The sequence below is a fragment of the Mugil cephalus genome, chromosome 1 (assembly GCF_022458985.1).
Source record: "Mugil cephalus isolate CIBA_MC_2020 chromosome 1, CIBA_Mcephalus_1.1, whole genome shotgun sequence".
In the NCBI taxonomy this organism is placed as follows: domain Eukaryota; kingdom Metazoa; phylum Chordata; class Actinopteri; order Mugiliformes; family Mugilidae; genus Mugil; species Mugil cephalus.
In genome coordinates, this window is record NC_061770.1 from 9226104 (window position 1) to 9250853 (window position 24750).

The window sequence follows — 24750 nt, forward strand, 5'->3', positions numbered from 1 at the left end:
TCCCCCCACTCTCTCTTTGGCCTGCTTCCTCCTCATCCTGCTGGTTTATACACGTCTTTGTTCCACCTGAACTGCTGCAACGTTTGTTGGATTTGTGTATCCGGCGTAAGGAATTTTAGCAAAGAAAATATAAATATAAGATAAGATATCTCTGAAAATCTACATTTTAATATAATGTAATGACTCCCAATGCCTGCTTTGCCCCAGTCTTAGAATTGAGAAGTAAACACAGTAAATAACATATAGTGTTTACAGTGAAGTCCACATGGAGATAAGCAACTGTCAAAGATGAGTTTTCTGAGAAGGTCAGCGGAGAAGTTAAGATTTTTTTTTCTTTTCTTTTGGTTGTTAAGCTCTGTTGGGTTGGGTATGTCAGGACTGCAGTTTATCACTTTGAGATTGTATGGGGGTTAGGATGCCACACAGGGGGCACTCAGACTGACTGAAACGTCCCTTATTCATAAGGAAACGTCCTCTGATGCAGCCACAGGAGGCCAATATTCGGCTCTGGGGCAATGGGGAAAAAACCTATATAAATTTGGGAGGGGTAGTAAATAACGCTAAGACAAGCGTTATGCCTCCTTTGCACTACACGGCCCTACCAGGATCCAGCTTCAAGCACACACTCGGCTGCAGTAATTTACGAGGCAGCTCGTTAACGTCAGGTGATTTGCACTGCTCGTTTGCTCCCGCTCATCTCTACCAAATGATATCATCTTCTACCTCTAATCTTCTAACTCTAATCCTCACACCTCCCTCCTCTTGTTTCCTTCCCTCCTGACATAACCCCCCCCACCACCACCCTTGCACATTTTTTGCTTTCTCCCTCCTCCTCTTCCTCCCTCCCTCCTCCTCCTCCTCCTCTCAATCTCTGTGCCTTCCCGATTTCGCGTGGGTGTGTTTTGAGATGGAGGAGCAGACAGAGCTAGGAGCAGAGCCATTCCACTGAAGGGTGTGTGTGCATGTGCGTTCAATATGACATCTACTCAGATCAAAAAAGACTAAAAGAAGTCTGGTTTGACTCTGAAGGCTTTATGTGCCCTTGTAGTTACTTTTCCACTGCCCCCTGCTGAGAGACAATGAGTGCAGGCCAAAAAAAAAAAAAAAAGAGAGAGATTTTTCTCAAAACTCGCAGAGTAGAGATCGCTCAGCAATCCTGGGGAGACAGAGTGGTGGAGAGAAATAAAGACAGATAGAAGGTGAGATGGAGTGGGGGCCATAGACCAGATGAGAGTACAGGTTAGAAAAGAGAAGGACAAATATTTAAGAGAGAATGACAATATGTATGGGAGACATTGCACTGACAATGAAGGAATTAAATGACATAGTTCTTATCCAAAATAAAATCCCTACAACTATTAATTTCAGGTCGTGAAATGACTCAGTCACACTGGCCAAATACTTATCTTTTCCACAAATAGGTCTTAGTCTCTTCATCCTGCGGAGAAATCAACCTGTTTGAGATCCGATCCAGATAATGTCCACAGACAGACAGATATTCACAATGAAAATTGCCAATTATAGAAATTGCAGCCAGAGCTGTTGGTTTGTATGTTGATGAGTAGCAGCAGGTTAAAGGGAAATTGAGATCAATATCTGCCTGAATGCAAAGTGAATCGCTCTGCTTCGACAGCGCTTTCATACCGACGCGTCTTTGCTCTGCGCGGTCTTCACACGTCCCCCTGTCTGCCGCCCCTTACCTCTACCCCTTTCTGCCCCCAGCTCATCTCTCCCTCTATGACACGTCCAAGTGATTGTGTCGGGATGTCAACCCTCATCCACGGCTAATTGGGGCTCAGAGGAGTAATCAGGGCAGGACAAATCAGACAGTTCTGGTCATTAGCTGTGACCAGTGTTCTCTGGGAAGCTGGGAGATGCGCGCACGCTTCTGCCATCAAGCCCGAGCCGGCGAAATGACATGGCCCGATGTAAGATTGGCAGAGCACACATCAGGCTTGCCGCAGATTCTTTGCCTTCCCTCTGCTTTCTAACACACACGGGCAGGAAGTAAACACAAATAAGCCTGGCTGGTGACACAATGCCCAGGGACGTCTTATTATCTTATTATTGGAGAGGCTTCAAAGGGCTGCTGACAAGAAAGCTCATCAAGCACAACACAGAAAGCAACAAATCAGACTCATGACTGCTCTTCAACAGGCTTGCATCTTCAAGCCTCCTTCTCTGGTCAGTGAACTAGTCCTCTGTGCTCATTTGCGATTGCCACGGAAGGAGAGCGAAGCAGAATAACATGTAAAATATTGGCGTCAATAACAATCTTGAAGTCACAAAATGTAAACATGTCGATGGCTACTGCTTCTGAAAGAGGGTGCATGACTCTTGGGCTAGAAGAATGTCAATTCGTCTTACTGGCAGAGCCTTAACCTTTCAGGATAACTGAATTATTTAAGCACCACATACCTGTTGTGGGCCTCTGTTTCCCCGTCTGGGCTCAGGCTGGTTAGGAGGCTGCATGAGTCTATGGCCACGCACGCCTCTTTGGCTGCAGAGTGAAAATGGCAAGACAAATGCGGCGGGGGATTTGTGATAATTGGCCGTGCTGGTGGGCTAGGCGACGGGCCTAGAGAAAAGGTCGCAGGCACTGAGGAACAGATCAGTCTGCCAGGAGGAGAGGAGGAGAGGGTTGCCTCTGGGGTTTAACTCAACTTCTCTCCCTTTCATCGTATGGGGAGAGAGCGCTCCAGCAGGGGCCATTAATTAAACACCAGAGTAACCTTCAATTTGTTTAGAGGTCAGAAGTCCCAGTGTCACTGTTTTGGGCAGAAACCAACTTAGAACTAACTCCATGTTTTTTTTTTCTCTCTCGCTGAGAGGAAAGAGAGGGTAGCAGATGTGCTCAGAAGACTAGAGGAAAAGTTGATAGCGAGGAGAGAGACTTATATGAATGTTTATGAGCACGGGGGACGGAGGGGGTTAATGTCAGACGCACGGTGTCTGTGTGACTGCAGACAAGGAGGAGGAGAAGTGAAGGAGACGAGGGGAGCCACAGGGACATGGCTCACACCCCGACATGCTTGTGAAGCAGCTGTTCTCCTCATGGCGGAAAGAGTGGGGGCCTGCCAGCAGCAGCATGCTGCCGAAAGCACAGTAGTCCCCCACCATAGTGCAGTAACAGAGCGGCAAAGTCTGATCCGCACTCACACAAAGACAAACATGTGGAGACGCTGACAGATATACAGACACACTCTCCCCACTGCATATACTGCCACCTGTTCTCTTGCCAGTCCAGAGCTGGGGTTTTGAATTTAACAGTAATGTCAGGCGGTGAAGTCAAATTCATATGCTATAAATCTGAGCTCATACTCTGTAGAGGTGCATTTCCATGTGATACAAACAACAGCCTGCATAGCTAAAGGCAATTATATTTCTACTGCCTCCGTTTGCCCTGAGGTTGTAGACAGCCAGTCAAAACCTCACCAGGTTTTTCTGACTCTCTACCCTCTCAGTGAAATCAACAGAAAGGTGCCCAGGCTCATCCATGATTTATCTCAGTGAAATATTCATTATGTAGCCTTGCATAGTGTGGACGTATCTGATGTGAATCTGGACCTGACAGCTCTGCTCCGTCATCACACATCACCTGAGCCACTCTGAATCCGGCACCTGTCTCCCAGTGCTCAACACAGAGGCAACTAAACTGATTTGAATGAATAGAGGACTCTCGTAGATATAAAGAATCCATCTGTCTGTCTTTAGCCTGGAGGCATGTCCGCTCTGGAGCTACTGAATCCTGCTAGCTCACAGACCAATGGATCAGCACAGCAAAGGAGCTACTGAACATTTCCCATTCAATTAACCGGGGCGAGAGAGGCCTCTCTCTGTCTTGTCTGGTGTCGGGGCATGATGTGTACATGCGTTGGTTCCTGCACATGATCTGCTGACAGCCTCGATCAGATGTATTGATCTGTAGAGATTGGTAAGCTTGTTATGAGAAGAGCACAGCATGGGAGTTAAAAAGCACTGGGTGGGTTTTGATGAATGAGCAGAACCAGAAAGGAAAATGAAAATAGCTTTCAAAGGCGCCGTTGTGGTGAGGAGCTTGAAAAAGGTTACGTTTCAGCACCATGGACAGCACCACCGAGCCACCAAGGGTTCTCTTTAATCACAAAGTTATCACTCTGCCTGTCCAATTAAGTGACCTTTGAATGATTCTATAAATTAAAATTGCCCGAAATACTGTCTAACAGTGGTAGAATGATCACAGGGACAACAGTGACGACTCATTTTCCTGCATAACACTAATTCAAGTGGTTCCAAAGTCATTATACTCTGAAGGACTAATGTAATAAGAAAAATGTAACTGCAGTGAATGATGGTATTAATAATGTATTCATGTGAGACAGAGACTAGAGCACAGTGGCCTAAGCTGAGGAAGGTAAGAGGGAGAAAGTGATAGCTGTGAAGAAACAAGGTCGTCAGCATTCCCTCCTGCCTTACTAGTCATTTCATTATCTCATCCCTCTCTCTTCCTCTTTAAAGTAGGAAAAGCAGGAGAGGCTATTGACCCCTCTCTGTGTTCGTGGCAGGCAGCAGGACAAATGAAGTTTCCCCTCAGACCCCCTCCGTATTAATATCATAATTATCCCCACCTCTGTGCCCCCGCCGGCCAGCACAAACTCCACTGTCTGATTTGATGGAGAGGCACAAGCAGGGAATTACATTCGATTCGCACTAAACAAGAGGAGGGGACAAGGAGCAATAGAATCAATCAGTGCCACCAGGACGGGCAAGATCCTTTGTGTCGATGGGTGTGTGCTTTTCCCTGTGTGTGTGTGTGTGTGTGTGTGTGTGTGTGTGTGTCTTGACAGCATGTACCTGGAAAGAGTGTGAATAAGTAGTAGATATGCTTTTAAGTATCTGATTATGCGCACTCCAACTGTAACTGACAGCATTTCAAGAGTGGATACATAATGTTACAATGTTTTTAAGGCTTGTGGACTTTGAGTGTATTTTTTTGCTGGAAGTGTAAAAAACTCTACTTGGTGTTCCACAGAACTCTGATTTTTACCAAATCCACTGAACTGGGAACTTTTTTTATTCTTTTTTTTTTCTTTTTTTTTTTTTTCTCAGTAGAAACCCACACAGTCCGCCCTGGGCAACTCTCTGTCTCAGCAGCAATTTGGATTCATTGTTTGCAACCCCAGATAACTGTGGTGGTACTTTTCTTCAGTCTCAGCCATTTGCGGAGATGGGCCAGACATTCTGAAGTGGTCTAATGCCATAGAGAGGTGGAGGTAGCGTGGCGGGGATGAGCAGATTGAGAGTGAGAGTTGAAAAGAACAAAAGAAAATGAATGGAGCGAGAGAAGACCCCCCTCACAGGTCTTTATTCCTGTCCCCTGTCTCATTACCCAGGCTTTAACTCAATAAAGAGTGGATAAAGAGTGGATAAAGAGGCACACACCCACTGGTTGAACCCCCCTCACTAAAACACCTTTTACCGACCTCACTGTCTCTCTTGCTTCTTGCTTTCTGGCTTTTTTGGTCTTTTACACACAAAACCGAAAAGACCCACATATACACAATGTCCCGCTTCTCCGTATTCTACTGTGTTTTTTTTCATTTTCGCTTCAAATCTTCTTCTTCTCCAACTGTCCTTTCCATGTGTTTTTTAGCCTAACTTTTTAAAAGTTGTGTCCATCTCACTCTCTCATTCACAGTCTGTCTGTACCCTCTCTGTCCTCTGTGTTCCCTCCCTGTCGGTGCTGTGTAATAGGAGTTATTTTCATCCCTGTCTCTCCGTGACTGTGGCTGCTGGATGGCTGAATATTTACATTTTTCACTCACTGGTGACCTTTCCCTGTTGCCGCTCTGGGAGCTCCAGTCTCCTTGCTGCTCTGCTGTTGACAGACTACTGCCTGCAAATCTCATATGGACACAGCAAATGGTACACAGGGAGTCAGGGACAGAGGGTTCAGAGACTGGAGGGAGGAGGAGAGAGAGAGATTAAGAAAGAGACTGACTGACTAAAAGTGACTTGAAGAGACAAAGGTACTGAAGGTCTATTTGCATCTGCAGATATGGACTGAGGTGCAATTCTTTACCTCTGGTATCAGTGTGACTGTGGTTTCTTGTCAGCACAGATGGTCTGCGATAAACTGCCTGGAAATAGATGTAAATCTGGGATTCCAGAAGTGCCAAAGAAAATACAAGTAAATAGATGATTTTTTTGGTTTAGCAGCAGAAGGTACTTTTTTATTGTGATGGGTGAATGTGTTAGCTGCACACATCCAGCTCAGAGCTCTGGGAGACACTGTAAGTAGATCTGCTGAGCAGTGTGAGAGGTGAGGGCCAAGGATTCATTTCACCAGTTGTTCTTAGCTGATGCTCTGCAGCAACTGGAACGAAAAGTTTAGTCAGTGAACTCCGCAAAGTTTGATGAGTGTTTATGTGCATCTGTCTTGCGACTGGCAGAGACGGTGAAAGGGCTAGTTTTGAACCAGCGTGACCCCAGAAGGAATGTCTCCATGTGCCCGTGTGTGTATGTGTCAAGCATAACTTTGGCCCGACCCTTCATGGACCAGTGGCTTGCAGTCGTGCTGCTATTGGCCTGAACTTGACCCAAAAAAAATGACAGGCTTGTATTTTTGAAGCCTGTACCAACGTTCTCATATGTGATCATAACGTATGAGCACGTCATCATTGTCGGTAAAAATATTCTGCCTTTCTATACTGGTCGTAAGTTTCCTTACTATTGCAATTCCACATCAGTAATGGGATACAAAATCCACAAACCTCAGTCCTCAGTGTAAAATTCTCACTGTGTACTGTATTACTCACCACAGTCCACCAAGGAAATGCAGGAATCCAATAAAGAGTATTTCAAGTGAATGATAATGACTGGATTTTTATGCGTAATTTGTGTTAAAACATAAGCTTGTAATGAATTCTTGTCCATTTTGTCCACTATCTTCAACACTGAAATGGTTTTATGAGGGGACATCAGCTAGTTTGGATGGTAAGAATGGTTCTGGAAAACAATAACCCCCATCAAAGTAAAGCATTACCATAGAAATTAAGAAAAAAATTATCTTAAAAATAACCTGTGACACAAGTATTCAGTGTCTCAAATTACTTGGCACCACATTCCTAGACTTTTTTTCAATAACACACATTAACTCTAATCATTTGGATAATAGATTTAAGTGAAAACAACCCAAGTGGTTTTGCTGACTAACTCAGAAGAGGCAGGCAGAGCAGCGCTTTTTTTGTCTGCTAGAGTTGTTATTACTGCCTGTCACACACCGTGCCAACACGGAGCAAGAGAGAAAAATAAACTGTTGTCTGACTGCTTTTGTTTGCCGCGGGAACACTCTAATTATTTTGATTAGTATTTAGGCATTGTTAAGGCCAGTTTTTCTCTTTTGTCTTTTCCCTGCCAATCTGCTCCCCCGTTTTTACTAGCAGCCATTGTGGTATGGGTGGGAAGGGGCTGGTTGGATGGCAAATTGATATGTCTTCTGGGTACATTCAATACAACGGGGATGTTGAGACTCAACAATTCTCGTCAGTAAATGCAACTTAGAAAACCTGAAACAGAGGCGCGGCAGCCAAACAGTAGGATATTAAAGCCAAACACTAACCGTATCCAAAAGATGAGTTTCTGTTTATTCATTATAATCACTGCATTAATTAATTGCATTAATGCAATTACTGTATGCAAGACATAGCAATAGATAGATAGATAGATAGATAGATAGATAGATAGATAGATAGATAGATAGATAGATAGTAACAGAGGAACCACAAATCTTTATTTTCCGAGCATGTGCTTTATGCTCCTTTAAAACTGTGTGTGTGTGTGAATGACTGTATCAGGCACCTTCCAACAATAATGGCTGCCATGCTAAACGAGAATGATGAGATGTATTGGGTAGGTGATCAAAGGACTACTATTTACAACCACTCTCAGTCTGCAGACTTGATGACCCAGAGTAAGCACACTACACTGTACAGGGAACCTCTTCCATCATGCTTTTACTGCCCATCACTGCAGCTGTTAGACAGGGGAGATGGCAAAGCTTTTAGCAGACTGAGATACCGGCCCCGTGCTGGACTGTGTGTATGGGCAATGCCATCAGAAAAGTGAATGACTGGGAAAGATAAGGGAAATGGAGGCTGGGGAGAGAAAAGAAGGAGAAGAGAGAGAGGGAAATGAGAGAAAGGGAGAGGTGGAGGAGGGGTAGGTTGATGCCTGCCTGCCGGCTGTCAAAGGAAAATGCTTCGGTTTAATGGAAACTGATATCATGCAACTCATTCAAGTTCTTGTGGGGAAGAGGCGGGGAGCGTTGTGTGTGTGCACGCGAGCTAAAGGAGGAGAAAGGGATTTCTTACCTGGAGCAGCCAGTAGCACCTGCGGTGGAAGGTGGGGATGATGGAGGAGTGGACGTAGCAGCCATACAAACACTGGAGATGAGATAGCGGAGAAAAAGACAAAGAGGGACAGAAAGAGGACATTACACTACAGTAAAGTGCAGGAAATAGGTTGACCTCTCAGCCGACCATGACAGCTGTGACCTTTTAACCCCTGACCTCCCCCCCCGTATACGATAACTCCCAAATGGACCCGCTGGCAGATGGTCAAGCTATTGTTCTTGAAAACAAAGACGGTGACCTGGAGGGAGAGAGTGGACGGGGTTAACCATCCTCAGCACTGTCCCAGCATCACCATACGACTCCTTCCTTTCTTTGCTCTCCGCCTCTTCCCCTCATATCCTGTCCTGCTTCTAAAGAACCCCTTGACAGAATGATTCAGGTGCTCCTTACACCAAACACCCCCCCCCCACTCCCTCAACTCACAGGGCGTGCCAGCACATAACTAAAGCACAGTGTTATTAATATCCTTATCGTAAACAGATAATACCGTGCCTGGGGGCTCGTTACCGTAGAGAGAGCTAGGCACGGCTGATAACACCTCCTGGTATCTGGCACAGAGGCCAGGAGACATTTTTCACCAGTCGGCAGCCGAGGCAAACCCAGCGAAACCCGGTGCACCGCGGGGCAGTGCGTGACGGCAGCTCTTAACCTCCTCCCATCCTCTCCCGCACTCAATCCTTCCGCAGGAGACCCGCGGCCTTGGCTCACAGGCGAACGGGAGAGATGGCGAGGTTTTTTGCTTGTTTGCAGCAGAAACAAAAAAAATCTACAGCACCGTGCTCATGACCAGCCCTCACCGGCTGGAGCACGAGCTGTGATTTTGTGCAGTTTTTGTGGAAGTAGTTGGATCGTCCTGAAGACAGAAATCTCGGGTTGTGCTACAATTGAATCATTCGGTATAAATGTTTGGTGAGAAATCAGACATCAAAGGTGCGCACACACTCACAGACATGCACGTACTGGACCGACACATCTTCATTATTCAGCAGTTATATATTTCCAGTCAGTTAAGGCAGTGGTGAAGGGGGAAGGGAAAAGGCAGCGTGAGTGGGAGTGAGGACAGTGGGTTACATGGCCTCGAGGCTTCTTGAATTGTGCTATGTGCAGGGCTTGTTTAACTAAAACCTAGTTAGGAGAGGCATTTACGGTCAGTCTGTATAAACAGTCATCAGTCAAACCGAACCGATTCACTATTGTGTCGTACAACTCCACATTCCACATTACACTCCAGAGGCACAAACACATGCACGTGCAGGTTGTATCCTATACATTCACACACGCAATTTCCACAACCAATTCATGAACGAGAGTCGCCTCGGCCCTGACTGCTTCTCCAGGTGTTCCATTGTTCCATTCACATCTTTTGTGAACTGATTTCAATACTACCGAACTCAGCGTGTGAGAGTTTGAGAGAAAGAGAGAGAGAGAGAGAGAGAGAGGGAGAGAGGGAGAGAGGGAGAGCGAACACGCGCACGCTGCCTCCTGTTCTTATTTTTTGCTGTGCTCTCATCCATTACAGCTGTCTCAAATAGGATGTATGCCTCCTCCCACTCCCATAGCTCCGCCATCCATTACTCTACGCTGGCGACGGACAGACACTTCTTCCCACACCCACAGTGCACTGAACACATTACCACAGTCAACGACAACAGCTACCCGCTCACACAGTTCTGCTGTGGAGTTTTGTGAGCATTTATGTCATAAACTGTACTTTGTGCTCTTCCAAGGGACTAGTGATGCAATACAGTAGTCTATAAGGCATTAAACTCTTTATAAGTTTCTGTGTTGCAACAGTTTTGTGAAAGGTGCTCACAAACGGAAATGCCAGCGCTACGTCTGTTCGGCACCAACTTTGCATTCACCGCATACACACCTTTAAATGCAGCTGGTGTGCAAAAATTTAAATGAATTCTGATTAGAGAGCGTTTATTAATATATCACGGTTAATACTGCTCTAGCCTAAAGCGCTTGGCCCACTGAGAGTGAGCCGTGGCGTGGCTGCGGAGTTAGACGGTATGACGCCACGGCGCGCTCCTCGGGATTGACAGGTGGGCCGATGCAACAGGCCTCTGTGACTAGGGCGACTGGGGAGTGAATAAATTAGCCCCCAGGCTGCTTTCCTTTCCTTCTGTTTACTCCATTTCTCAACCACACATAGCAGCGTGCCAGACAAACAAGCCGCTTAAAGCATAACACAACTGTTGCACCTGTCACTGCGGATATACACTGTACGGAAGGCATTTGCACACATTTGCGCACACACACGCGTAAACTTGCGAACCCGCACTCTCCCGTAACACGGCCGCCAATCCTCCCTCACGCACACGCGCACAAAATTAAACAAAAAACAAGCACAAGCCAACTCATAAATATTCACACAGAAATGCACATACTGTAACAGTCATGCACGCAGCCTTCTGCATACTTACACCGACAATCACAATAGATCGAGATACAAAAGGAGGCCAAGACACTTTTGAGAGCACGAGCACGCCCACGTACACAAAGCTCATCATACTTGAGCGCTTATCAGTAATGCAAGGCGCATATCAGTTACTGGTGTTTCCGCTGCTTTCTGCATGCTGAGTGTCTCGGTGACAAAATGACAGCAGCAGAACCATTATTTCCTGTCTTTGGGCTGTGACAGATGACAGCACATCACAGGGTAAGCAATTAAACCGTAATTATACACACATGCGCACATATCCTCTCATAAAATGTGCAATTTCCCTGTGTGTAACTTTGAAGAGGTTTTTGCACACTGATACAAACCCAGGCCAAACAAATACACATGTAGCTGTATGCATGCACATATGTCCGCGTGTTATTAGTGTGCTGCTGTGTGGGCAAATTAAACACAGACAGCAGGTGAATGATACAAAACTGTTAGGAGAATTTACAAGCAGCGTGTCCATAATGTGTTAGTGTGCTGTCACTGTGGACAGCGAGGGAAAAAAAAAGAAAAAAAAGAAGAGCCGGAGCGCCACGTGTCCTCCAAAGTCAGACACCGAGGCTGCAAATTTATTTGGTGTTGTCAGTCAAGCATGTGGTCAAGGCACCGAAACTCTGGCACGGCCCAATGAAAGGGTATTATTGCTTTGACTGAATATAGCCCTCGTCTTAAATAAACCGGCCACCCGTCCTGCCTCTGGAGGCCACAGCTGCCCCTGGCCTCCTGTTGCCCTGACGACACTTCACTTACATTCATCCATCATGGCTGACAGATGTCAGGCGCAGCTTGAGACGGGCTGGTGAAAATGCAAAGCCTGTGGAAGCAAACCTGGAAAACAGACCCGCAGTTATAGTGAGAGCGAAAGAAAAGGGGAAACGCTGTCATTAGACCATAATAATGTGTGAAGACAGTCCTAATCAGAGCGTGGCACCTTATTTATGTTGGCAATTTGCAGTTTTCCTGCCGTGATGCAGACATCCCACTGTCAGTGGCTGCCACACATTTGTCTTTCTGTTGGATTGCCAGTCCCACCGGGGAGCTCGCGCGTATTCATTTACTCGCACACAGGAACGAGCACATACATGAATAACTTGTCAGGTATTTTGTTAACAGCCCTTTCGTCGCCTTTTAAAATGACATTCCCCTCCTCAGCATTCCTTCTATCAAGTCTTTCAAGGATAGTTTTAGTATTGACTCATGAATGACTCAGGTGTCCTCTAATGTTTCCGTAGCCAGCATTTTTTTTCATACATTCCACCACTCTGGGTATGAATAATCTACCATTGGACCTCAAATAAATTTGTCAACCATCGCCAAACGGAATGACTCGCTTTGCACTATTATACAGTTGTTGACATGGACATCCACCTGGTAAAGTCACTTCTGGCTCACTGCTTCATTAGAGGGAATGTATCATTTTGTGCGTGTGTGTGCTTCTGTTTGTGTGCATGTTTGCATATGTCTGTTCACATGGATGCCTGGGGCAGGTGATTCAGCCCGGGGCGCAGCAGCATAAATAGAGCTCGCACCGCAGCCAATGGGGCAGCACTATCAGACACCATCCGAGGAGTGAACGCAAAATCCATACTCAATAGAGATTCATGGACCATGCAAAATTCAAACTACCCCGGCTATCGACAGCATCCATGATGACTATTGATCAAGCAACGATTTCTGGCTCTATACAGATGTGATTAGATGACTTAGGGCTGAAAAGTGCCGCTTCCAGTTTGGAGGATGAGCTCATTTTCGACTGATACCGTAATGCTTGGCATTTCACCTGCTGTCTTTACAGTCAGCCACTCTGCTCTGCACTCTCCCAGTCGTTCGGCAGGAATCAAATTATCTATAGTGTCTGGTAGGGTGGCACTATGCCCAGACTGCCCATAATATACAGTATATCACTTGCATTTTTGGATTTAGAGAGAAATGCACATCTCTGGTATGGTACAGGGAGGGTGAGTGTGGCTTTTATCCCAGCTACTGCTTTCTCTATTAAGATTTCCCTTCTTTATAAGCCTTCAAATAAGCCACAACTTGTAAATTTGTAACAGCATAATTCTTCGGTGCATCTGAAGACTTAAGCAAGGGTTGATGAGACATTATACATAATAAATAAAAAGAGGCTTAGATTTATCTCCCTGGTCCCCTCCGTTGGACCAGCTGCAGCCTCTAAATCAGTCAAAACTGAGCGGACTACAAAATGACTTGGCAGGCTGCACCCGAGCTGTAGGGAAAAAAAAAAAAAAAAAATGGAAAAGAAACCTAAATTCCTCAACAAAGCAAAACAAATGATGTCCTGGAAAACATGCATGTGTTATGGAAATGACTGACTCTAAAAATAGCGCACCCATTGTAAAATAAACACAAACAGTTGATAAACAGGCCCTGAAGAGGAGAATTAATTAGCCACGCTGGACGTGTAAACACAGCTATACATCAAGTTCAAGAGGAAAACAATAACAGGACTGAGGCGGTTAGAGAGAACCCCTGACCACTGAAAACTCAGTGACTCTGTTCTGCTCCATTCCCAAGGCTCAGGAAAACAACAAATTAAAAGCAATAAGAAGGACTATGGAAAGCGATGGTGAGGAGGTTGGCTATATGGAAGATATATTGGGCAGACTGAGAGTGTGATAAGAGGCAGGGAAGAAGAATAGAGAGGCGGAGAGCTAGAGACAAGGGATACGGGGTTTACAGCCACACTTTTGCATATGCCAGAGGAAGCTCATGCCCATGCACGTCTGTCTCCCTGACTGAAGACACTGTGTCTGTTGATGCTAATGCTAGCCAACTGGGCTCGCGGCCAAAGGCATTAAGTGGAATCGAATTCCACCAAACTAGCTTTAATCAGCAGGTTTTTAAGGTTAGAATTACTTTCCCTCTCCTCCAGCCTGCTGGCCAAGGTTAAAGCAGACACAGGCAGGGGCTGGGCTCAGCTAATGGGATGGAAGGGTGGCATTGGGCCTACGGCATGCCACCACACTCCTGCACACAGAGGCACAAACACATAATAGTGCAACAAGAGCCGCACTACCTGGTGCTCTGCCACACCTGCAAAATTAATAATGTGCATTCACCTACAAAAATGGAAATGCAGTTTTTACACAAATATGTGGCTTGTGCCAATGACACACAGGGACACGGCTAGGTCACATGTAAAAAACACTGCCTGGCAAAAAAAACACTAAAATTGTGTTGGACCACCTTTAGGTTTTATTACAGCAGCATTCACTGTAGCACTGTTTCAATGAAAAGGGTCTGCAATGTCACACAGTCCATCCAGTGTTGCATACATTTTTCACCAAGATCTCGTATTGATGTTGGGAGAGCACAAAACCTTCTCCAGTGGGGTTCAGGTCTGGACTCTGTGGTGGTGAATCCATGTATGAAAATGATGCCTCATGCTCCCTGAACCACTCTCTCACAATTTGAGCCCCATGAATCCTGACATTACCATCTTGGAATATGTCTGTACCATCAGGGAAGAAAAAAAATCCACCGATGGAATAATCTGATCATTCGGTATATTCAGGTAGTCAGCTGACCTCATTCTTTGGGCATAATGTTGTTGAACCTAGACCTGAGTAACTTCAGCAACACCAGATCATAGCACTGCCCCCACAGACTGGTACATTAGACACTAGGAATGATGGGGCATCACTTCATCTGCCTCTCATCTGACCCTGATGCCCCATCACTCTGGAACAGGGTCAGTCTGGACTCAGCACGTGACCTTCTTCCATTGCTCCAAAGTGCAGTGTTTATCCTCCCTAGCAAATTGAAGCCTTTTTCCCCGTTAGCCTCACTGATAAGTGTTTTTCTTTTTTTTTTATTAAACATAGCCCTGAGTTCTGCTGTTGTTTTTCTTCAATTTGCACTCAAGCGATCACCGATCATGGTCAATATGGATTTTTTCTGACCACATTTCTTCCTGGAAGACGATGGTTCCACACTATCCTTCCAGCGTTTAACGTGTTGGGCAGTTCTTAAGCCAATTTAGCAGTTTCTGCCTGTTTTTTTAGTGAGCATCGACCTTGTTAAAGAGTGAAAAGGAAGAAAAAGAAAACGGGTGTAGGTCCTAAATATAATACTGATGGATTTATAGCTTTAACTCTAACACTGATAAATATATCGTGTATTATCATGATCATGTCCCAGATGGAGGAACATACATTAAAAATAAAAATAAAAACTTGAACAGTTTCGCTACTGAAGCTACATCTGTCTGAAATGCAGTGCTGCATAAAGGCCTATTCACTAAAAGTAAGCCGCACAAAAAGGAAAGAGGTGAAACAGTTAGCAAGAGAATACATCAGGCTGTTTTCCTTTTTTTTTTTTTACACTCACAAAGAGCTAGTCGAGGTCTTGCCTTGACCTCAGCCTACTACAGCAGTCAACACATTGATGCCTGTCAACAAAAGCTCAGTAAACCTTGCAGCGCTTCTGTCAGCTTCTCAAAAGTCAAACTGTGTTTCTATAGTACCCACACTAGACGAACAGGCCTACACATGCCATGGTAATAAATGTTCTATTTCCACTCTCCTCACTGGCTTTCTTTTTTCTGATGCTTTCCCCCTCTGCCACTGACTTTGCTTCACACATAAGAGAGTGGCCTTACTTTGGAGATGTGTTTCAGATTAAATTAGCTCGAGTCATGTCTTTGTTTTTGAAATGCTAATAGGGCCTCTTGAAAATCTGCGACTGAACTCATTTAGACTTTATGAAGCAAAATAGCTTCAGTCAAAAGTCTGCGTGAGGTCAACAAATTATATGAATGCGAGGCATGACAGGTTGCAAATGGATGCAAAGCAGATGTGTAAAAGGTAAAATGGCACGGTCATTATCTCAAGATGCTGCTTCTTTCCTAGCTAACCTCTGAACTGCCCTCTAGATTGCCTGCCTAGGACAGGCATGTAAAAATGTCTTGCAGAAAAATGAATTATAAGTATCTGTTTGCAATACAAGCCCGGCGTTGCTCGACCACTAAAGGCGCCTCATTCCACTAAAAGTGGAGTAATGGATACGGCAATCAGGTTATCGAGCCACAGTTTAGAGGCTCAAGGTCAGAGGTCATGTTTTAGCTGTCATTTTTAGTGGGCAGGAAACAGCTGAGTCTGGAAGACTTTCCCGTATTTGCTCTCTCCACTGCGCTCAGCCAAACCCAAATGCATGTGCTGGAGAACGGCCAAAAGGGACACAGAACATGGATATTGTATTAACATGTGTCTACAGCACGCACCAAGTCAACAGCAAAGTAAAAAGAGAAGTCGGGTGTCCTTAAAAAGTGAGACGTCCTCATTTAAATAATGAATTAATGGTGGCATCACATTGTGAGACTGATGCTGCTTATTAAACATAGATGGCATTGTTTGAGTCTGTATGACCGCTTATTAACCTTCCCCCGTGTTAGCTGAGGTAAGAATAAAAGTGCCACTGTGTGGAGAAGGAGAGCACGTCCTCTGCATTAATGAGAGCAAACATCCAACCCACTGTTTCGCCCCGAAAATACACACGCGGCGGAGACCTGCTCGAGATGACATCACAGACCCAGCCTCCCCGCTGTGGGTTACGCCGGGCAGACGTGCCGCCTAATTGTAAGAGAGAGCCCAGATTTGTAATGCTGCACAGCTCGGTTAGCGCTGATTAGCAGAGGCTCGCGACTCCTACCCTCGCCGTGATCTATAGGCTCTCAAAATTTCTAATAACTCCAGCGTGAGCAAGGAAGAGTTCCGACTGTAAATCATGACAAGTCTCACTGAGTTGAGGAGAGAAAAAAGGAGAGATGGATGGAGAGAATGAATGAGGGAGTGAGTGGCAGAAAAATATTCGGCTTGCATGGAAACATGAAGGTGGGGGAGAGGAATGGGGGGAATTATTGAGGGAACGAGGTGAGGAGAGAGGGAGCAGTGCACATGGGGTGGGGGGGGGGGGGGGGGGGGGGGGGGGGGGGGCGGCACACATCAAGGAGACATGGGAGAGTTAGGAGGAGAGAAGAAAGGAAAGGAGATATGATTACCAAGGAAACAGCAAGAAAAAAAAATCCTGCCGGGGAGAAAGAGACAGAGTGTGTGGAGTAGACAAAGGGGAGAAAGAGCAAGGGGGAAGAAAGGGAGTGGGAGGACAGAGAGACACAGAGAGAGAGAGAGACAGAGAGACGAGAGGATAGAACCGAATGCTAACAGGGAGCCCAAACCCAGTACTGAGGCTTTATCCTTCACAGGCGGAGGAGCAACAATCGCAAACACATTTTCTCTCGCCCTGGCCCTAAGAGAGATAAAAAAGCAATTTGTATTCTATTCCTATTCAGCGTCGCTTGGCCTGTTTCTCTGCCTGCATATTTGTAAACACAGCTTTGTCAGAGCAGCTTAATCTTCCCAACACAAACACAGACTATGGGAGGGAGGGGCGCGAAAGGGTGAGAAAGGAAGAACAGTGATGAGAGGGAATAGGGTAAAAGGACGAGCGAGGAAAAGAGGAGAGGGGTGAAAAGGGTAAGAGGGTGAGGATGGGTGTGAGGAGCGACGGGGGAGGGGGGTCAGAAGGGAGCCCGACGTCGAGGATCAGAGCTCGTTTCCGTCTCCGCCGCGTGCCACAGGACATCCCCGTATCAAACTCTGAATGTCCCGCTGTGTGACATCCAAACACACACATACAGTATATACGCATACACACCACTGACTGGCACACTCCCCCCCCGCTGTCATCTCTACCCACTGGCCTAAAATCAGAGCCTGGATTACTGACAGAGGCACAAGAACAAGCATCAAATCATTCCTCATCATATGGCCTGGACGTGACAGATGGAAGAGGTGGGTCCCTGTGCTTCCTTAACTGTCACCATGCCTCTATTTAGTGCTTATGCTGCACATTTACCCTGTCATCCAGCTTACAAGCGTTCGCTTCCAGATTTCAGTGGGAACCAAAGTCCGCGTTCGGCGCCGGCCAAATCACGTGCCGAAGGACAAACACATCACTGCAACCAATTATGCATTAAAGCGGAGAGGGGTGAAATAGAGGGAGGGAGAGCGAGAAAGAGGGGGGACTTGGAAGTGGCCATCGTCTGGGTGCACATTCGCTCACGGAGGCGTGAAATTAGGCGGAGCGACACCTGCCAATACGCATTGCATTAAAGCGCTCTAGGTTCACCCCACACTTTGGCCTTCCATATTGCTCCGTATATCTTTCTCATTCTGTTTCACCATACTTTGAAACCTCGTTACTGTGCCCCACAGTGCCCAATTAAAGACCAATAGTTGCCCCATGCACTGCCAACACTGAGGGGGAGATGGTGCACCACTTCACACCATGACAACAGCCTTCATCAGCTCCTCTGTACTTCTTCTCTATCCCTACTCCCTGCACTACCCCTCAGTCCCCGCAGAACACCCAATTTGAACAGGCAGACTCAGCAGCTGGATTAGTTGGATTGAAAACAATGACAGAGATGACATCGATCATGGAGGCGCTATGGAAACGGCAGCATTCTTAGGCTGCGCATGCTTCCTCCTGTGTCGCATCCCCAGCACAGATCTGCAACTTCAATAGCTTGACAACTAACTGCGTTTAAAGTATAGCAATAATCCTGGCCACGGAGCTGTTTCTCTACTAGCACTCACACCCTTGGGCTTGGGGTTGATAAAGGGTCAACAGCATCACACGGAAAACAGAAATGTCTTCTGGAGCTGCTATCTACAAAGGTAACCAGACAGACGTGTCAAGGCAAACACACTATTGACAAAATGTTTCAAAAGTGCTAAGCTAACTTTGTTCCGAGTTCACTGCCGCTGCGCTTTCAGTAAGCGTTTGAATCGTGCAATATTTGTGCAACATCAAGTCTGTCTGTATTTCACTGTAGCTGAAAATATACTATAGCCAAAAATATTTAACTTTGACAATAATCATGCTTGCGACTATATGGGGAGAGCCCTGCAGACAGAGACACATAAAAGACAGATTTGGAGAGAAGGGGATTGCCACAAACAGACAGAGAGACAAGCAAAGGAAGACAGAGAGAGCTGCAGACACGCAGCAGGCAGATGGAAGAGCCTGAAAGCCCCCAGGCAGGCCTGTGATGAAGACAGTGGGGAACACAACTGAAGGAGTCCATATTATGTGTGGATTGTGATTAGGGGAGGTGGCTGGTTAAGGGGGTGAGGTAGGCAGATGAGAGAGAGGGAGCAGGAGAGGAGGAAAAATCAGCCAGTGAGCCAAAATGAGGGAAAGGAAAGCAAATGAAAAGTGACACTTTAATTCAGAGGGCTTCTTCTGGCTGAGTTATTATGAGATGTTTGTAAGCTGGCTTGTTCATGCATCTCTGCTGGCCTTGTGCCTGGCTCCCTCTCACTGAGGAGACCTGTGGCGCTAACCTGTCTTTATCTGAGCTGCACAGCAGGGGACAGCACTCTGCCACCATCCTCTGCTTTGATCCTCCCACTCCCACCATGGCTTCCTCGCCGCCTCTCCCCTCCTGCCTGCCTCCTTTATTCCCTCCTCCACCATCGCTCATATGCAAAAAGTCTCTCTGTGTAGTGCTGCCGCTTTGATACGGCCAAAGACATCCATACTCCCTCCACTCTTAATTAATTGCGATTACTCTAATCTGGAAGGCAAAGGTTAGCTTTGGCTTCACAGAAACACTTCTGGACACAGCAGTGCGCTCGTGCTACATATGAAGATAACCACAGAGAGGAGAGGGAAAGAGAGAACATTCATTAAACAAAGTGAACGTTTGTGTTTGAGAGAGCGAAATGCACTCAGAAATACAGGGAGAGCCAGGAAAAGACAGGGGGAGAATGAGAGGCCCACAGAAACAAACGCGCAGGGAGAAAAATGGGATTGAGAATGAAATGATTTGACATTCTGGCTGAGCAAAGATCTGTGTCTGAAGGTGGGAACCTGACCAGGGTATGTGATTTCAACTGTAGGAGAAGGAGGGCCATGAAAGCTGTTTTGGGTTGGGGCAGCAGCTAGGGAGCAGACAGATAAAGGAGACAGACAGATAAAGGAGACAGACAAATAGAGGATGGGAATTACAGGCGAACACAGATGGGCAAAAACGTACCTGAAATACCAGACAGGTACAACCTGGCAGCCAAAATAGACAAGGAGGAGGGGGGGGGCGGCGAGGAGGGAGGGGGTCTGAGTGTAGCAAATTCAATCAGACAGAGAAATGTGCGCACACACAAATACAAACACGAGTACAGCCAGACAGACAAGAACATGGACAGACACAGTATGAATACACAAAGGGGGCGTGATGAGAAATGTAACCGTAAAGCAGAAAGGGAAAAGGACCCAGAGCAAAGTCAAAGCGAGAATAAAAGAGAGGAGGAGACAGGGAGAGAGATGGAGACAGACAGACAGAGAGATGGTGGTGGTGGTGGTGGTGGTGGGGCAGTAAGTTGGAGCGTCGACAGGTCTCCAGAGGTTGTAATATATAGCAGCGTTTCAATCTCTCAACAGCAACTACAGCCCTCCTTTTTCATATCCTTCCACAGTCTGAGGACAGAGAGATACGTCTGTCCTTCGGAGCAAAATCGGCATTCAAGATGATATAATGTGCACATTTTTTGACATTATATCCCCAAATCTGGATGGTTATTTGTGGCTGAATGAGCTTTCCGTCCCTATTCTCTCTTGAAATCTCAAGGTTACTAATGGTAAAGGATGGATATAAAATGCCAACGTCAACCGCGTTTCTGTGTTTGTCTTGTACTGTTTCCCCCCCCTCCCCGAGAGGTTCGAGACCAATGGTTGATTTATCTGCTGCATGCGCCATTAATCCTGCGACCATGCATGCCTCTGCTGAATAATTGATCTCTGTGCTACTGTAACTAAATCCGTCAAAACAACGACGTCCCGCCTCCTTTTCTGTGCCTGTACTTCCGCTTTACCTCACTGCCTTCGAATACCTTCTCACAACTCCAGTTGTTCTAATAAAAAAAAAAACAAAAACATCTAGAGCAGAGTGTTCAGAGTTTTCTTTCCAGCAGAGTTTTGGAAAAAAAAAGGGGCAGGGTTAATTGGAGTGGTTTCTGTTATATCACCACAGTCAGGTGTGTGAAACTGTTATTCAGCCACCAGAGGGAGTTTCCCCCTGAGAGTGTGCTTTGTGGGAGGATCTGGAGAGGAAGCCACTTGTCCAAATACACTGAACAACATATAAAGATGTAATTGACAGGGTAGTTTGACAATGCCACCACCTGCACTCTAGACTCCTGGCAGCCAAATGAGTTGCAGCTGAGAGCAGCTATGACCTCCTAAGGTGATCGGCTCTCAGCTCTCTGTCTAGACCTCAACAAACAGCTGCTCGGTCCAGAGCAGAAGGGGAACAATGACCCTTAATTTATGTCCACACCCTCCCTCCTCCTTCCTTCCTGCCTGTCTCTTTGACTTGTTTTTGCATACCGCATTTAAAGTAATAAGTACAGTATCTCCTTGAATGCCACAGTGCAATAAATCAGAGAAAAATAGACCTGTCATCTTAGTAAACAATGCATGGGACCAGTTATCATTAAAAACAAAAGAGTTCTGGAGGACGCCTGGCCATGCATACGGATGAGGATGGGACCAATCTACCAATCTCCTTGGCTTGCCCTAAGTTTCTGGCTAGGGCTGGGCGCACACATACACCGAGGCACATGCACAAGTACACAACCGAACAAACAGAGGAAGGGCACCCAAATACTGCATTATTCTCTTGCTTTAACATGTCTAACGTTATCATTCTCTGTCAAATAAAGCTATCGCTGCAAAACTGAATATAGATGCGTTTACTGAAAGGGTGATTAAAAAGTAAACGCAAAAGAGCTTCAGTCAAACAATTCACACCACAGAACCCATTTAGTTTTTAAAACAAAAAAGAGCAATGAGTCTTTGTCTTCAAGTCAAATACAATGTGCAGTTAGGCGGGGGAATTGGATGGCAAAGGCGCCGAAAGATGCTGATTTCCTCAGACCTCGAAGCGCAGATAAAGGCTTCACAAATAGCAGTTTGATTATGATATTTTGTTGGTGTATAATGACTTCTTATGACAAATAGCACGCGATCATGGAGTCATTCAATCATAACATGTTGGTCGAAGTGACATTAGGAAGATTTAGGTCAGTGCTTGGAAAATGAGCTCCGGATTCGATTGCAGAGACGACATTGTTCAATGTCAAAACAGTGCCATGAAAATTTAGGATCATTTGTTATGTAGTGCAATCAATGTTTATGACAGGCAATCCATCGTCAAGTAAGCTGTATGTCAACCTTTATGTCAGCTTTATGACACATGGATGGTATGAAATGTCATGGAATGTCATCTCTGTGTTTGCAGACACCGGGGCACATGTGATGGATACAATCCTGCGAGAGGAAATCACAGTCTTTAACACATGTTTGCGGAGCAGAGTTGATACCCTTCATGTTAATCAGGCGCCAGTGTTTCCGTGCCCCTGTGTAAGGGGGCAGGCGCACGGCTCCCGGCAGCGATTTGTATGCAAAGCTGCATATCCTCCTTCCATAGCAGAGGCCCCTCAGGTGTAAGTGAGTGGAGGTTCCTGGTGGCATTCTGCCCTCTCCTGCCTAAATGAGATTGGGTTGGAGTCCCCCTCATATCTGTGCGCGCACGTCCCCATTCCATTTTTTCCAAGGGGAGTGCCGACACAGGAGCGACACACAGAGGTCAGCGAGACAGCGAGGAAAAGAGGCAGGGAGACGGAAAAGGGGTGGGAAAAGAAAGACAAAGCGTCTGGTCTTCAGTCAAGAGCCTCGGACTAACATTTACCCAGCTGCTGATTTCATGACCCAGGATGAATAGTGCAGCCAGACTGTCAGATGATTCGTTGTCTAGCTGATGATGACAGTAATGGAGACAGTCTCCTCCTAGAGCTAGAAGTTACTCTCAGGATGTCACAGCTTGAGCACAGTTACTACAACCCATTAGCTCCTTAAAAACAAGGTGTATCCCTAAGTGATACTTGATGAGAATGAAGATGGCCATACATCTGTGTATACGGCGCCTACAAACAGGCCTCAAGCACTGGTTGTGCTGTACAGTAATAGGCTTTGGTGAGGCCTGTAAAGTGCTGCCACTGCACTTTTGGAGTGGGTAAAATTGCAGCGCTACAGAGTTCGTAAAGGGGAATATGGGAAGGGATGGGGGGAGAAAAAAAATCTGTGCAAAGTAAAGTCTCTGTCTCAAGCCTTCTTTAAGTCTAGCGCAGGTTGTTATCTGTCAAAAAAAGCTGAGAGATGCGCTCTTATCAACTCACACACACTCTATAGGCACACACAGACTTAATTAAAGTTCCTTTTCCATCTGATGTACACGGTTGGGCTATGTTGTCTGTCTCTGCCTTGTGATAAATTCATTCTGCCTGCCAGATATGAGCCAGCTGAGCTGTGTATGTCAGCTTCTGTCTGCAGCTGCCATCCCTCAGATACACTCGGTGACAGAGGGGTCCGGCGTTTGTGTCGAATGCATGCGGGACTGACACATTCCAATAGCTCCTCCCACTCCTCCGCAAGAAGCCCCAAAGCTCCTGCCCTATCTCATTATGTGGGCGAGATGTTTGGGGGTCTCTATGTGCCATGCTGTCGCACTGTCAACTAGCATAATGCCTCTCAGTGGGCGCCTAGCGACTGCAGCACACAGTTTGTTTCTGTTTGTGTGTCTGTCAGTGTGGCCTCCTAATCTGAAGAATTCATTTACTCTGCGGCTGGACTCTTTTCACATATAGCTCGAAAACGAGGGAGGGCGGCTGTTAAAGTCCAGAAGGGGCCCCACACCAACGCACGACTGAAATGTCACTCAATTTCCAACTGACTAGTGTAAATACAATACCTAGATTTGTCTATGTGTCTTTTCAATTTGTTCCATTGTGGTGGGTAAAATTTAATTTAGTAGGGATATTTACACAACCAGATGACAATGGGGCATTGGGGATGCCGATGCAGTGCTAGCGAGAGTTGCCATCCAGCCTGCAGATTAATAAAAGCCTGTGCAAAGATTTGCAAGATGACAAACAGTGAGAACCAGACGGCACAAAACAAAAGCAAAACAATCAGCTTCCTGAAAAGGCTTAAATGACATTTAATATATTTACTGGCAAACATAAACATAAATTGACACGGGGAGGCTGAGAGGAGTGAATACAATATCTGTGATTGCTATTACTGGCATAAGCAATGACAGCGTGCACAAGATTGGAGTGGTATATTGAATTTCATGTTCTTTGAAATGGAGTCTGAAATGTAAGATTTGTCTTTTGCCTCCGAATAGCTCTCACCACACCCCCTCCCACATTCGCTCTCATTTGGAGACTGGCACATTCAGTTAACTAATGTGCAGTATATGGCTATGCTACACTATTACCCCATTCTCTCAACTGCCTGTCGAAGGGACGGAACATCGGATGTGATTTGGAAATGCTTTCTTCTTGTTTCTGTTCCACATCAGAAACATACCTGCTGGGAAGATTTTCCCTCTATATGTCCCCCCTATATTCTGGCGAAATGCTATTCATCTCATTACGGTTGATTGGGATCCTCATTACATTAGAGTGTGCGCAAGCAGGAGCGTGCATGTGTGTTTTCATGCATGTAAATAAAGACAAGAGATAATGAGCACAGAGAAAGGGAGCAATAGAGAAACACAGAGAGGGAGAATGGGAAAGAGAATGAGGGAGGGAGGAGTGTGTTAATGAGTGTGAGATGTGCTGAGGTCGCTGTGTTTGTTCTGTAATAGTGTGTTGCCGCAGAGAACTGCCACCTCAGGTGGGTGATTAGCAGTAATTATATAATTACACAAAATGCGATAATAAACAGCACAGAGGGAATCAGCTCCATCATCTACTTTGCTGCACCTCATATATAGATATGTATTCATTTTCTCATGTACAAACAAGTAAACACAAA

The 24750-nt window shown here is 45.9% G+C and overlaps 1 protein-coding gene across 9 annotated transcripts in view; it reads right to left on the reverse strand.

Annotated features, from left to right (window-relative positions):
• The window catches only part of camta1a (calmodulin binding transcription activator 1a), a 256185-nt gene that overhangs the window by 42926 nt on the left and 188509 nt on the right, over nucleotides 1-24750 (reverse strand). For all 9 annotated transcript variants that reach the window (XM_047600161.1, XM_047600193.1, XM_047600168.1 and 6 more), the window contains one exon: nucleotides 8352-8423. In XM_047600161.1, coding sequence (XP_047456117.1) covers nucleotides 8352-8423 — 72 coding nt within the window. The remainder of the gene's footprint in view (nucleotides 1-8351; nucleotides 8424-24750) is intronic.